The sequence below is a fragment of the Nanorana parkeri genome, unplaced genomic scaffold (assembly GCF_000935625.1).
Source record: "Nanorana parkeri isolate BGI_ZX_2015 unplaced genomic scaffold, ASM93562v1 scaffold33, whole genome shotgun sequence".
Lineage (NCBI taxonomy): Eukaryota > Metazoa > Chordata > Amphibia > Anura > Dicroglossidae > Nanorana > Nanorana parkeri.
The window spans coordinates 1,052,192-1,064,391 of NW_017306301.1; the positions used below are offsets into that span (position 1 = coordinate 1,052,192).

Consider the following 12,200-nt stretch of genomic DNA (forward strand, 5'->3'; position numbering starts at 1 on the left):
GCTCCCTGCTTCCCCAAAGGATAAATGTTGCTCCCATCTACCCTGTTTCAGGGACACAGTAAACCAATTATAGCTTATGGGGAATAATTATAGGAGAGCTAAATAATGCAAATGTGACAGAATTTGTAAGCCTAACGTGCACCTATACCCAGCAAATGATTTACATTATCTTAACATGGGGTTAGGGCTTTTCCCCATAAGGGGAGGGGGGAATCCAGTCCCTCCCCTGCCACGGCTCTCTGTCGGCCCAGGATCGAGAAGTGAGCAAGCGCTGGTATTTGTTCGCTCACTTCCCGATCTACAGAGCTGACCTGTGACAGTCTCATTGTCACAGGTCAGCTCAGATTATGAGGCTGAGTGAAAATCACACACCTCATAATTCTACAGTCAAAGTATCGCAGCGCTGAACACTGAAAAATGGCCTGGCCAGGAAGGGGGTCTAAACACCTGGTCTTGAAGTGGTTAAATTAGCTTTTGTGTAATTCCCTGTAGAGCAGCAGTTCGAGTATGAAAGGGAGGTGCAGCGCACTAAACCTTTAGGGGCTTTATTGCTTTAAACATAGCAATGGTGTTAGTCTAACCCTGTGAAAATGCTTACAGGAAGGGGGAGCACAGGCATGAGCTAATCAGTCTGATTTTGCTCCTTCATTGTCCTCTATTGTTCACTCCAGGTTGGGGTGGGTTCTAGACCAATCTGTATTGCTTAAAGAAGAAACAACTCTTAGGGGAAATGTTACCCCCGCACTGCAAAGATTAACTGCTTGTTTGTATCTAGGTGCTAAAAAAAAAAGAAGGTTATACTCACCTGATCATTTAAGCTGGCTTGTTCATAGACCGGTCCCTAGAGCCTCTCTCCCCCTCCTCTTCAGAGGTCCAAAAATCCCTGTGTCATGATGTTCTATACAAGTGTATAGACGCGAGGATGCTGAAGAACATTCTGTCTGTACAGCGGAGGATGAAGCGCGCTTCAGTGACCAGGGAAGCAAGGAGTAAGCTCAACAGTTCAGTTGGGTATACCTTTGGACCTAGACAAAAACAAGTAAATGTTTTCCCTGGAGCTCTTATTGAAAGAAAACCCATACTGAGAGAAAGACCATGGCTGGCATGCCAACCTCCTGCTCAAATGCTAGTTGCCTGGCTCTGACTAACACTTTATGAGTCACTGACCTGGAAAAATCATGCAACTTTTCATCTGCATTCCTGTTTCAGGTCAGTTACTCTGAAATCCCTGTAGTTATTTTATCAGTATAGTAGCCAGACAGCTGACATTTGTAACAATGGTCAGCAATGGTTGCGATTATATTTCGATAGCCACAGGTTTGCTTAACTGCAGTGTAGTTTTCATAGAGGTCCATGACCTGGTTTTGGTGTCTGGCTGGGTTGTCTGGTTCACAAGATTTGCTGAACAGAACTGCAGATACTTGTTTAGGTAAAAATAGTTCACGTACATGTACTTCACCTGTGCATTCAGCTGTTTGCTTTAACTCACCATTAAACAGCACATCTCCCAATGTACTGGCTGTATGGCCAGGTTACACACTGTAAATAATATTATTGTACTGGCACATGCCTCTGTCCATTCTGTTTATTTACAGTATACGGCTTTCTGAAAAAGAAGAAACTATACCCCATTCTTTCAACAATTATCCTAAAGAACAAGACCCTCAATGGTCTTTGTATGAGACCTTTGATGTATGCTCCACTAGACAGCTGTCCTCTGTTCCTCTGTTCTTTGACACACAAGTATTTGATCTATCTCCATTTTCCTATACGTACAATTTTGTTAGAAAAAAATGAAGAAATAATACATTTTAGCTGAAGAACATTTTAATAATAGACAGATGACTTCAGACAATGCTGCAGATGATGCAACACAAAGGTTAATACTTGTGAACATCCTAAGCAAATGCAGCGATGATGCACACTAACAAATGACTGAACAGCAATAATAGCCTGATAACAGCGCTGACATTTCTGCCTTCCTAAAATGCCACTTTCTTCTTAATCTCATCATTGATCTCTCCCACACCTTTTCTGCGCTAGTACAATGTATATTATTTAGTAAATGTGGCCGGGCAAGCCAGATTTCAGTGAAGTGTCCAGAAAAACAAATGGGAATACAAGAAAACCACAACTTTGGCATTTTAAAAGCAATGTAGCATGTGATTTACTTTGGCTGCAGGCAGTTATAATTGGCAGCCAAATCCTTTGTGTTCCGATGTTATTATTTTGCCTTAGCATTCACTGAAAACACTGTTTTGGCTGCCTGGTTATTAAAAGTGATAGAGCAAAAGAATCATTCCAGCTCTTACACAGCAGGAAATATTGAGAATATAATAACATTATTTCACACAATTGCAGTGGAGAAATGTAGAAATAGACCCCAAGGCTCTGCTGATCACATTAACTTGAGCATTGGCTTTTCCCTACAAGTACAAGGACTTTGTACGTGTTATTTATTTCCTAAACTAATGCATGCTGGGAAGGTGGAGGGTAGACAGTCATGAACATTGCTGTCCACACTCTAATAGCGCTTGCTTCCCGTCTGTGGGCGTTGCACATAATGGCACCATGCGATCAGGAGGCTACCATGGTTGAGAAGGTGCGATGGACTTCATGGTAAGCATTTCGGAGCAACACATAAGGAAAGCAGGATTCCAGCATGTCCACGGTTAGAAATGAGGATTCTTCCACAATCTGTAAGAAAAATAAGGATATGATCACTTTGTTTTGATAGGATGACGTGCAGTGTGCTGTTGGCCATGAAAGGCATCTAAAACTATACTGATGGAAAAAATTAAGAAAAATAACTAACAGCTTTAAAGCAAACATGTTGGTTTGCTCATGTAGGGCAAGGCAATAGTTTTATTTCAATCCTACCATCCTTAGCACCACATACTTATGCGCCTGTGTAGGTGAAAATTGTAAACAAGCAGGAAGAAGAATTCTGCAGTTTAAAAGCTGCCCATACACCAGTAGAATTTCATTCACAAAAAAAAGTAGTTTTCAGAACATTCGTTCGGCTTTCTAATAGGCGACGATCGATTTTGACTGCAATGACGAAAAAAGTCAAAGGCGCAGGATGGAAATCTTTTCTTGATCAAACGAAATTCTACCAGTGTATGGCCAGCTTTAGTTTGACTTGTAGGAAATATCAAGATGTTCATATTTAGCAGTCTGTATCTCCAGTTCAAATGCTTGCTTTAATATCCATCCATTGGCACATGTAAGTATAACTACCAACGGACGACCGAAATCAAGGCAGAATAATAACAATAAAAATAGTGGGGACCAACAAGGTAGTAAACTTTTGTCCCACAAAAAGAGAGGAATTAAATGTATGTACACCAACGCTAGAAGTCTGGCAAATAAAATAGAGGAGCTTGAAATAATGATACTGGAAGAGGACCTCGATATAGTGGGTATAGGGGAAACCTGGCTGGACACTACGCATGACTGGGCTACTAATATAGAGGGGTATAACCTGTTTAGGAGGGACAGAGGTGGGAGAAGGGGGGGTTGCATTTACGTTAAAAATAATCTAAATGTGCATATAAGGGACGATATCGCGTCATATAATGGGGAAGATGTGGAAACTCTCTGGCTAGAGCTAGATATGACGGACGCTAGCCGAAAGTCTATAATTTTGCCACTTTATACATCATTGGTTCGACCTTATCTGGAGCACGTGGTCCATTTCTGGTCACCGGTACAAAGAAAAGATGTCCTTGAGTTGGAAAAAGTCCAGCGAAGGGCAACCAAACTAATTAGGGGTATGGAGGACCAGAGCTACGAGACAAGGCTACTAAATTTAAACATGTTCACATTGGAGGTGAGGAGATTAAGGGGGGATATGATCTCCATGTACAAAATGTTCAATGGAGGTAGCAACATTAGCGATAAACTGTTTAAAATTAACTCCATTACAAAAACTAGAGGCCACCACCTAAAATTGGTGGAAAAAAAATTCCAGCACAAGGGGCGAAGGGGGTTCTTCACAGTAAGATCAGTTAGGGTCTGGAACTCACTGCCACAGACAGTGATTTCAGCAAAGAATGTGGAATTGTTCAAGAAACTTTTGGACGATTTCTTAAGGGACCGTAATATACAGGGGTACAGGTACTCCTAGAATGAGATCCTAATAGGTTGGACTTGATGGACTAATGTCTTTATTCAACCTCAAATACTATGTAATATGTAGTTATGGATTACAAGACTGGATGAACAGAACTACAAATCCTTTGCCATGTAAAACAGTTTACATGCACATATTTAACTTCTGCATTTAGTATTTAAACTAGAATTGTACTTTATACATCACCAGCTGGAGAAACCATGTTTTTAATCATAATACACAGAGGTATTAAAAGTACTAATTCACCAGAAGTGACAGTGTAATAGTGGGGACATTGTGGTATATAATAGCATAGACTGGGCTGATTTACTGTAGATCAGCAGTTCCTGAAGATAGATCACTGAACGTCTCATGCAGGTCTGTTAGCTGCCAGAAGTTAGATCTTCTGATTCATTTATAACATGAATGCTACAACCCTGTTTTGTCATATCTCGCTTCATATTGATTACAAAAATGAAGATGAGTAGTTGTGATTACTGTGTATGCTGTACTAGAACATGGGCAGCATTGTGACAGCTGTCAGAACATAGCAGCATCCTGCACCAATGGCTGATCTTTTATTGTCCTTCATTAGAGCATAACCTATTCCTATCAGAACCTAGCCTCAAACAATGTCTTTTTTTAACCATATCTTTTAATGCACATAAAGCATAAAAGTATTTTAAGCTGAATCCCAGGCAAATAGCTAAAATACAGAAATAAACAAAATAGACAGGAGCTGTTTTACCTGACCAAAATTTTGTACGTTGGTCCATTTAGGCCCAGCTAATCAAGCCACCAAAGATTCAGAAGCCGCAAAAAGACTGGGACTAGGATGGAAGCGCCAGTGAAGGAGGAGAGCCTGCACATTCCGGCACTGGAGGGGATTGCTTTGGCAGGTAAGAATGGCATGTTCTAATATGTTGTGCATACTAGCACGTTATGGCTAAAAGCTCTTGGGCCCCCCATTTAAAAAAAAAGACTTTATTATCTCTTTCAATATATTTTGTGGTTGAATTGAGGTCAGTGGTCACTTTTAGCTACTATGCTGCCCAAAGTAGACTTTTTTCTAGCTCTGAAGAAGGGGGATTGCCCCCAAACGCATAAGCTTTGCTACACTCTGGTCCATTATCTTGTGAACGGCCCTGCCGAGTGTCCTGTTTGTCTAATGGTGGACATTTACACGTTCACATCTTCCACCCTTGTGTGAGTAGCCAGCTGCTCTGTGTTTTTATTTCATTATTCATGGTATTGCACTAGGAAGAGGAGCTGTCTTTTTGTTTTGTTACTTTTTTTTGCTTCAAGGCTTTCCTTTAATAAAATGGGCTTTTGTTTCGGGGGGGGGGGGGGGGGCAGTTTTTAGGGGTTTTCATTTATTTTGTCCTGCTGCTGGCCAATTTTACACTGCTATATGCTAAGGCATATCCTAATTGTTTAAGTAAAATCCAAGCCTGTGCATTTTGTCTTTAGTAAGTTTGGGCCTAGCCTTGCTCAAAAAAATGGCCAGCTGCTGTATCATCTGTTTCTTAATTCATGAAGTAAAACACCCACCTGTATTCTTAGACTCTAGTACATTTCGTCCAAATCTTCCTCAGTAAAATGTCCTGCTGCTAGCCAATTTTGCATTAATGTGTTATCTGCTGTTTCTTTATTCTTAATGAGAGTTACATAGAAATTGGCCAGTGGCAGGACATTTTACACAACAGGGAGAGAACAAGGACAGCCCCAGCAAACTACTGGCCAACTACTATCTACATGTCAAAGCAGTCCTCTTACCGTTTGTTAAAAAAGCATCTAACACTGCAAAAGCTACCTGAATAAAGATTTTTTTCAGAACTGAAGTAATTCAGATTGGGGTGCTGCTTCTGTATGTAAGCCAAGCTAAAAGAAATCAATTCCACAGCCAAATACTGTATGTCAGTATACCCTGTTGTTGAGTATGTCTGTGAAGATTATACTGTTCCATAACGTACGTAGAGCTTAAGGCATTCCAAGCATATTTTTAACGGATTTTTGTATTTTCAATGTTGCCATTGAAGCCACCTGAAAAGACACTCTCCCCACTGTATGGTACTTTATAATATATTTATTCACATTTTTTTATTTAACAGTTAACCCTAAATTTGTCAGAGTTTACTAATAGGATCCGCATCCCAAAGACTTAAAATTCAGCTAACCTGAATGGCAAATCCCATTAAACAAGATTTTCTGGACCCTAGGTGAATCGACCCTGGGATGCTTATCCCTTTTGGCTACAAGGAGGTCCTCTTACATATATAATGTTTTGTCTTTCCTTGCCTATTTCTGCAAAGGTGGTCTGGAAAACAAGGTGGCCTTGTTAAAATTGACATTATTTCTACTAATTCTGTAGTCTTAATGCCATTAACAGATGGTCTGACACCTTTGGAAAGACACAGGCCAGTTAGCACTGGAACTGCACCAAACAAGTGAAAAAGGGCATGAACTTTTTTAATTTGCTGTCTACACTCACCTTCCTCCCTTCTATTCTCCTACCAGAAGCTGGGTGTCATGGGTTTACATTGCGCTTTGTAGCATCCTTGAATGTACCGTAACAAGGACACTCCACTGTAGTCCAGGTAAGTCAAATCAAATGCAGTTTATTTAGGGCAAACAGAAATATATCTTGCATCAGCAGCAACATAAGACAGTTCCCTTTATATGGCTTAGTAGATTCGCTTATGAACCCTCACTCTGCTCTCTCAGCAGTGTGTCGTAGCGGTCCTAGGGTCACCGACCTTCCTGACCTCTCTGTCTCCTCGGCTGTCTACGAGGTGCCTCCAGCACACACAGCCACCTGGCTCCCCTCTGACGTCTGGGTGGAGTCCTCCTGAACACCTCTGTTCCTCTTCCCAGCTGGAGCCCAGAACACTAGCCAGCACCCTTTCCATAAGGGCTATGCACAGGTGTGCAATCATTAGGTTCTGGCCCCTACTAAACAATGGACCCAGGAATGGAGATTTCATCACTCCCAGTTCTCTTTGAAATCTCCCAGTTCCAGGATCCCATACCAAATCCAGGTTTTCTGGAGAGAACTGCAAAGCCAGTTCTTTCCCAGCAAAATAATTTGTTTCCTGGAACTGCTCAGTCTTTCCGGCTGAGAGTCCTGGGTTACTACAACCCCCAGTTCCACTGTGGGATTGCCACACAATACCACAGTACACATTACGTAAGCCCTAAATCTAACTAGTAAGCAGGCATTATAATCTATTACCTGTGTATTGCATGTTTTATTTTAAAGGTGCAGTAGCCATACATATTCTATCTTTTCACAAAATATATTGTACAGAAGGTAAATAGATCTTCTACATGTTTGACATATGAAGGGAATACCGAATAATGGAACAATGATCATTGTCGCATGGATGAGAGTGTTCTTAATATAAAACTCCTGCTACGAATGGATGAGAAGCCACTATATTTCCCTCTGGACCATGTTTATTCCACAGTAAATAGGTAATAGGAATTATCATGTGTCTTCATAGACAGACAAATGAAACAAGGGTTGGTAAAAACATGTATTGATTTAGACAGCTTTGGTCATTGTCATCCCCACTGTGATAATACAGAGCTGCTCAAAAATAGGTCCAAACTTCATTACATCTGTCACAGCAAGTGCAAATCAGCTCTCAATGCAACAAAAACACCCACACAAAATTAGCTATGTAATTGGCTAAGCTGAACAAACCTAACCAAGCAAACAGAAAATACTGAAATTATTTAATGTTATTGGAAATTAATTATCTATTTTATTTTGGAAAAGAGACGATTTTGTCAGATGTATAACTCAGACATAAATGTGCTCATACATCTGCAGCCTTCCTGGCCAGCTTAGTCCTGTCTGAGTAAATAGATAAAAACAGAGCTCTGTGTCAAATCTATGGAACTTTTAGTGGTCTTTAAAGACTTTAATACAATAAAGAAAAGTTCAAACAATACAGATATTTATAGGTAGGGTGGAGCAAAGTCTAAACCCATGGTGGGTATTTAGAGTAACTCTAAAGGCTTGTGAATGACAGTATAAACAAGTCTCAAATCCATTTACAATGAGATGCACATGCCTCTAAAAGAGACAATAAAACACTTCCCATACCATCCCTGAGTGAGCCCAATCCTCCTTCATTTGTGTCTCACATGCTCCCTCCCTGAGACACTGCAGCTCACAATGGGAGGGTTTCAGCAGTAAAGGGAGTGCTGTCAATCCAGAAATCAGTGGACATAACTAAAGGTGGCAAGGTGCTGATTGACCAGCTACAGGTTTGGGAATAAGCAGTGACAATCCAATATAATTAAGTGTGGAAGCAAATATTTTTTTTAATGGAAGACTATAGTTCTACTTTTAATTAGTGGGGGAGCTGCTGATGCCACTGTCTAAAATGAATTCTGTATATGAGTGACAAATAAGGCTGCCGAAAACTACACAAAGTTCCAGAAGGTTAAAGACTCATCAGAGCAGCCTCCAAAAAACTAGCATGGTTGTTTTGAGGCGGAATCAGTGCAAACGTTTTGGGCAAACGAAACAGCCAACCTTCTCTTTTCATAGTATGTCTTATGAATTTATAATGTATAATCCATTAGTGCAACAATAACTGTACCCAAAAACCTTATGGTGAGTATAACCCTTATCCTGGTCTACAACTTTAACCTAACTCCAACCCACAATTTACTAATCCTTCCCCCAATCCTACCTCTAATCGTCAATCCTAACCCCAAACCTCAAATATGCTTTTAAGGTATTCTCCAGTTTTATCAGCATTAAAAATAATGGAAATACAATTATCTGTCCATCTCAGCAACCCCACTATTACCTTCATTAATAACATGCTATGGCTATCAAGCAAGCTACTTCTCACCTCCTCAGTAATCTGACAAGTGTTAGGAAAAACCTAAAATGCATGGCACAGCATTTCTACTGCATGACTGGTGGCACACTACTATGTGCCTTTGTTTTGGTACTGGGAGTAATCATGCTATTATTTAGACTGCCAATTAGTTCTTTGGGATTTCATAGAACATTATTCATAGTAATCAGTGGATTATCTCCAAATGGCAGTATGATAGCACAGATAGTCCTTTTTCTTATTTCAACACGTGTCAAAATACTTGTGATTTATTGGTATAGCGTTACCATTTTTTGTACACAATTGTGTATAATGTTAATGCCTCTGTGCTTTCCTTACAGGCAAGTCACCTGCCTTCTTCTGATTACACTGTACCTAGATCATGTGATTGTTTGTGGATATTAGACAGTGGAGCTTCAATGGAAGAGAGAGTGATGTAAGTGGCAAACATGTTTCATATGTGCGTCATAACATGTAGCATGTTACACAATGTCATATTCATAGCAAGCCACCAACATCAAAGCATACTTCTGAACTGTCCCTCATTTCCAACCAAATACCTATGTCCCTCTTTCCACCTGTTGTACAGATATCTATGAAAAGGTTCTATTTAACTACAATTTCCATCCTATTCTATGTTAAAACCAATACCTTAACTCTTAATTATCTTGTTTGCTATTTCGAAATGCCAGTATAAAGGAAATGGTGAAAAATTAATTCTGGTTATAACCGGTAATAATTTTTGCTATAAAATGTTTAATGGCCCACATAACTGAGCATGACAGGGGTGTGCTCATTGTCTAAAAACATTGTGCCGGAAGGTGTCCCTCTTTATCATCTCAGAAAGTTATTAGGCATGACCAAAGGACAGTTGGACATCCAGACTCAATGCAATGGTCTGATGCGGTCTTTCAGGAGCCCCAAACACTTATGGTGTCAGCTTCTCTCTGAGAAAACAACAGGGATTGGACAGTGAACCAGAGTTACAAAAATCTTTGTAATACCGTACCTTTTGTGTTTCAAAAAGAGGATAGCAAGGCTTTCAATACCAGAGGTCCCCCACAGGTTCTATGCTGAAATTCTACATGGCCATTATCACTACTATCCTGCACGGGGATCCAAAAGGTATTCTCCCTCCTCCAGTTAACAAGTGCGCTCACCTCATCCCCTCTCAGCTGCTGCGCCAGACCCAAGACGGCGTCTGGCTTATCTAGGGGGCCTGGGAGGTTGTAGTATGATCACATTTGCTATGTAATATAGCCATGCGAACACAGTATTGTCGAGCAAAGAACAACGCCATTGAAGTGCTTCTAGTGATTTAATCTGATTATAAATAACGTTGATTTTGGTTGTGTTCGCATGGTACCTTAAAAGCCCCTATTTCTTGAGGTCTTGCTGTTATTGAGTATAATGGGGTGTGGGCCCTGAGTCTAACCAATGCAGTAATAGAGTCCATTAATCGTCTAACAGCTATGGCCCATTTGATACACTAAGCTTTAAAAGACAAATAAAGTCTACTGCTATCTAATGTGGTAGTTGTACCCCTGAATACAATGGTGATCCTTACTAAGTATAGAAAGGACCATGATAAAGAAGGGTCTTCCCTTCCAGTTGTCCATTCAATATCTGATGTATTATTATACATCATTATAGATTATTATTATAGAATGAAGCAGTGTGAGTGCAGTGTCTTCTATGCATGCTAACTATCCCATCTCACATGTGGAAGACCATTGTCTGAGAGGGCTCTTTGGATTATAAAGTAATACATGTGTTCATTGTTCCTAATTATAGTATATGATACTCCATGCACAATAAAATGTGCGTGCTTTTTACTTCAGCACAGAAGATTTCCCTCCTGTCTCCTAGCAGCATCCTGGATACTCAGGAAGAAATGTCAGAGTATTTCCATATATCTGATTCATTTCCAACCAAGATGATTCTGTTTAACCTCGTCCTGTCTGGGAAATTCTTCATTGTAACCTAGCAGCAGCGACACTCAAGTGCTGTATAAAAACAGGCAGGATGAAAGTAAAATTAGTTACGGTGTGACAAGGAATAAAATTATGACTATTGATGTAGATATGTTACAATGCAACCAGTGACTGTGTTTGAGGCTGAAAGGAGAGGGCATAGTCAAGGTTTTCCTCACCATGGCCAGTATGTTAGTTCTTGGTGCTGGCAAACAGTGAAGACAGCTTTTGATATAGTCCATAGTCCATATACCTCCCCCAGTTCCTTCAGCCACTTCCTACCTATATGTGCCCACTCCAGGTTCAGCCACACATCATGACCACTATCACAATGATTCCATTTCTGCAGGCCAGGGGGGCCTGGGGGGGGAATGATTGAGGTTGACAATGACATTACTGAAGCAGGATTTCTAAATGGTCAGTGTTGACTGCAGCGCATTGGATGATATCACGTTTGCCTGTAGTTCATAAAGAAAGGTGACAATACTTTTTCAGCATTAGAAACCAATGGGATAGCACTGTTACCCTATTAAAGGAAGGCTTCAGGCCTTGAAGAGAGCAGAATTGACATGATCAACATTTAATAAACATTCACGCATATAAATATAAAACAAAAACTTATACAACTTCAGTATTTGGGTTTATATATACTTTAAATTAGACGATAAAGGGCATCACTTCGTCTCCTAACTTTGCAAACAAAGTCTTACTTTTTTGCTAGCAGCTTTCAGCCATTATATAGAGTATCAGGCTATGTTCCTCACAGGCACAAAACCAGTTAAGGTTCTCTACTGAGCTGTATCTGTTCAACATTTGTGCTAATCCATCTTCCCTTGTGTTTATTGTCTGGCATAGTCTTTATCAATCCCCACTTCTAATAACATTCTGTGGTGGCCCACTCTGACACACTATGTTTTAAGCCCTCTGGCAGGCGAGATTAAGGACCTTTCTAGCTCTCACCAATTTCCTAAGCAAAGATGTGGGGGCTAGTGCATTAGCTCTTAACTTGTGCTCCCCCCTACAGTATCAGCTCTGTCCACTCTCATTAGCAGCACTGGCCCTCTGCAGGCATTTGCATTTAAATTGCTTCTGCCTGTAAATCTGGGTGCATTTCCCGAATATAAATCTGAGAAGTAACATAGCAAAAGGGAATTTTTTGTGAAAGGATGAAAGGACAGCAAAAAAAAAGGGATGATTGGGAAGCACAGCACTACTCTAAAAATACTGAACTATATTTTATGCTGTCATCAAACT

General features: G+C 40.3%; 1 protein-coding gene across 1 annotated transcript in view; it reads right to left on the reverse strand.

Moving 5' to 3' along the window:
* Positions 1–1,898: 1,898 nt before the first annotated feature.
* Positions 1,899–12,200, reverse strand: part of NCKAP1L (NCK associated protein 1 like) — a 162,220-nt gene continuing 151,918 nt past the window's right edge. Inside the window, exon 31 of the mRNA XM_018568674.1 lies at positions 1,899–2,697. Within this exon, the coding sequence (XP_018424176.1) occupies positions 2,578–2,697 (120 nt within the window). The 3' untranslated portion in view covers positions 1,899–2,577. The remainder of the gene's footprint in view (positions 2,698–12,200) is intronic.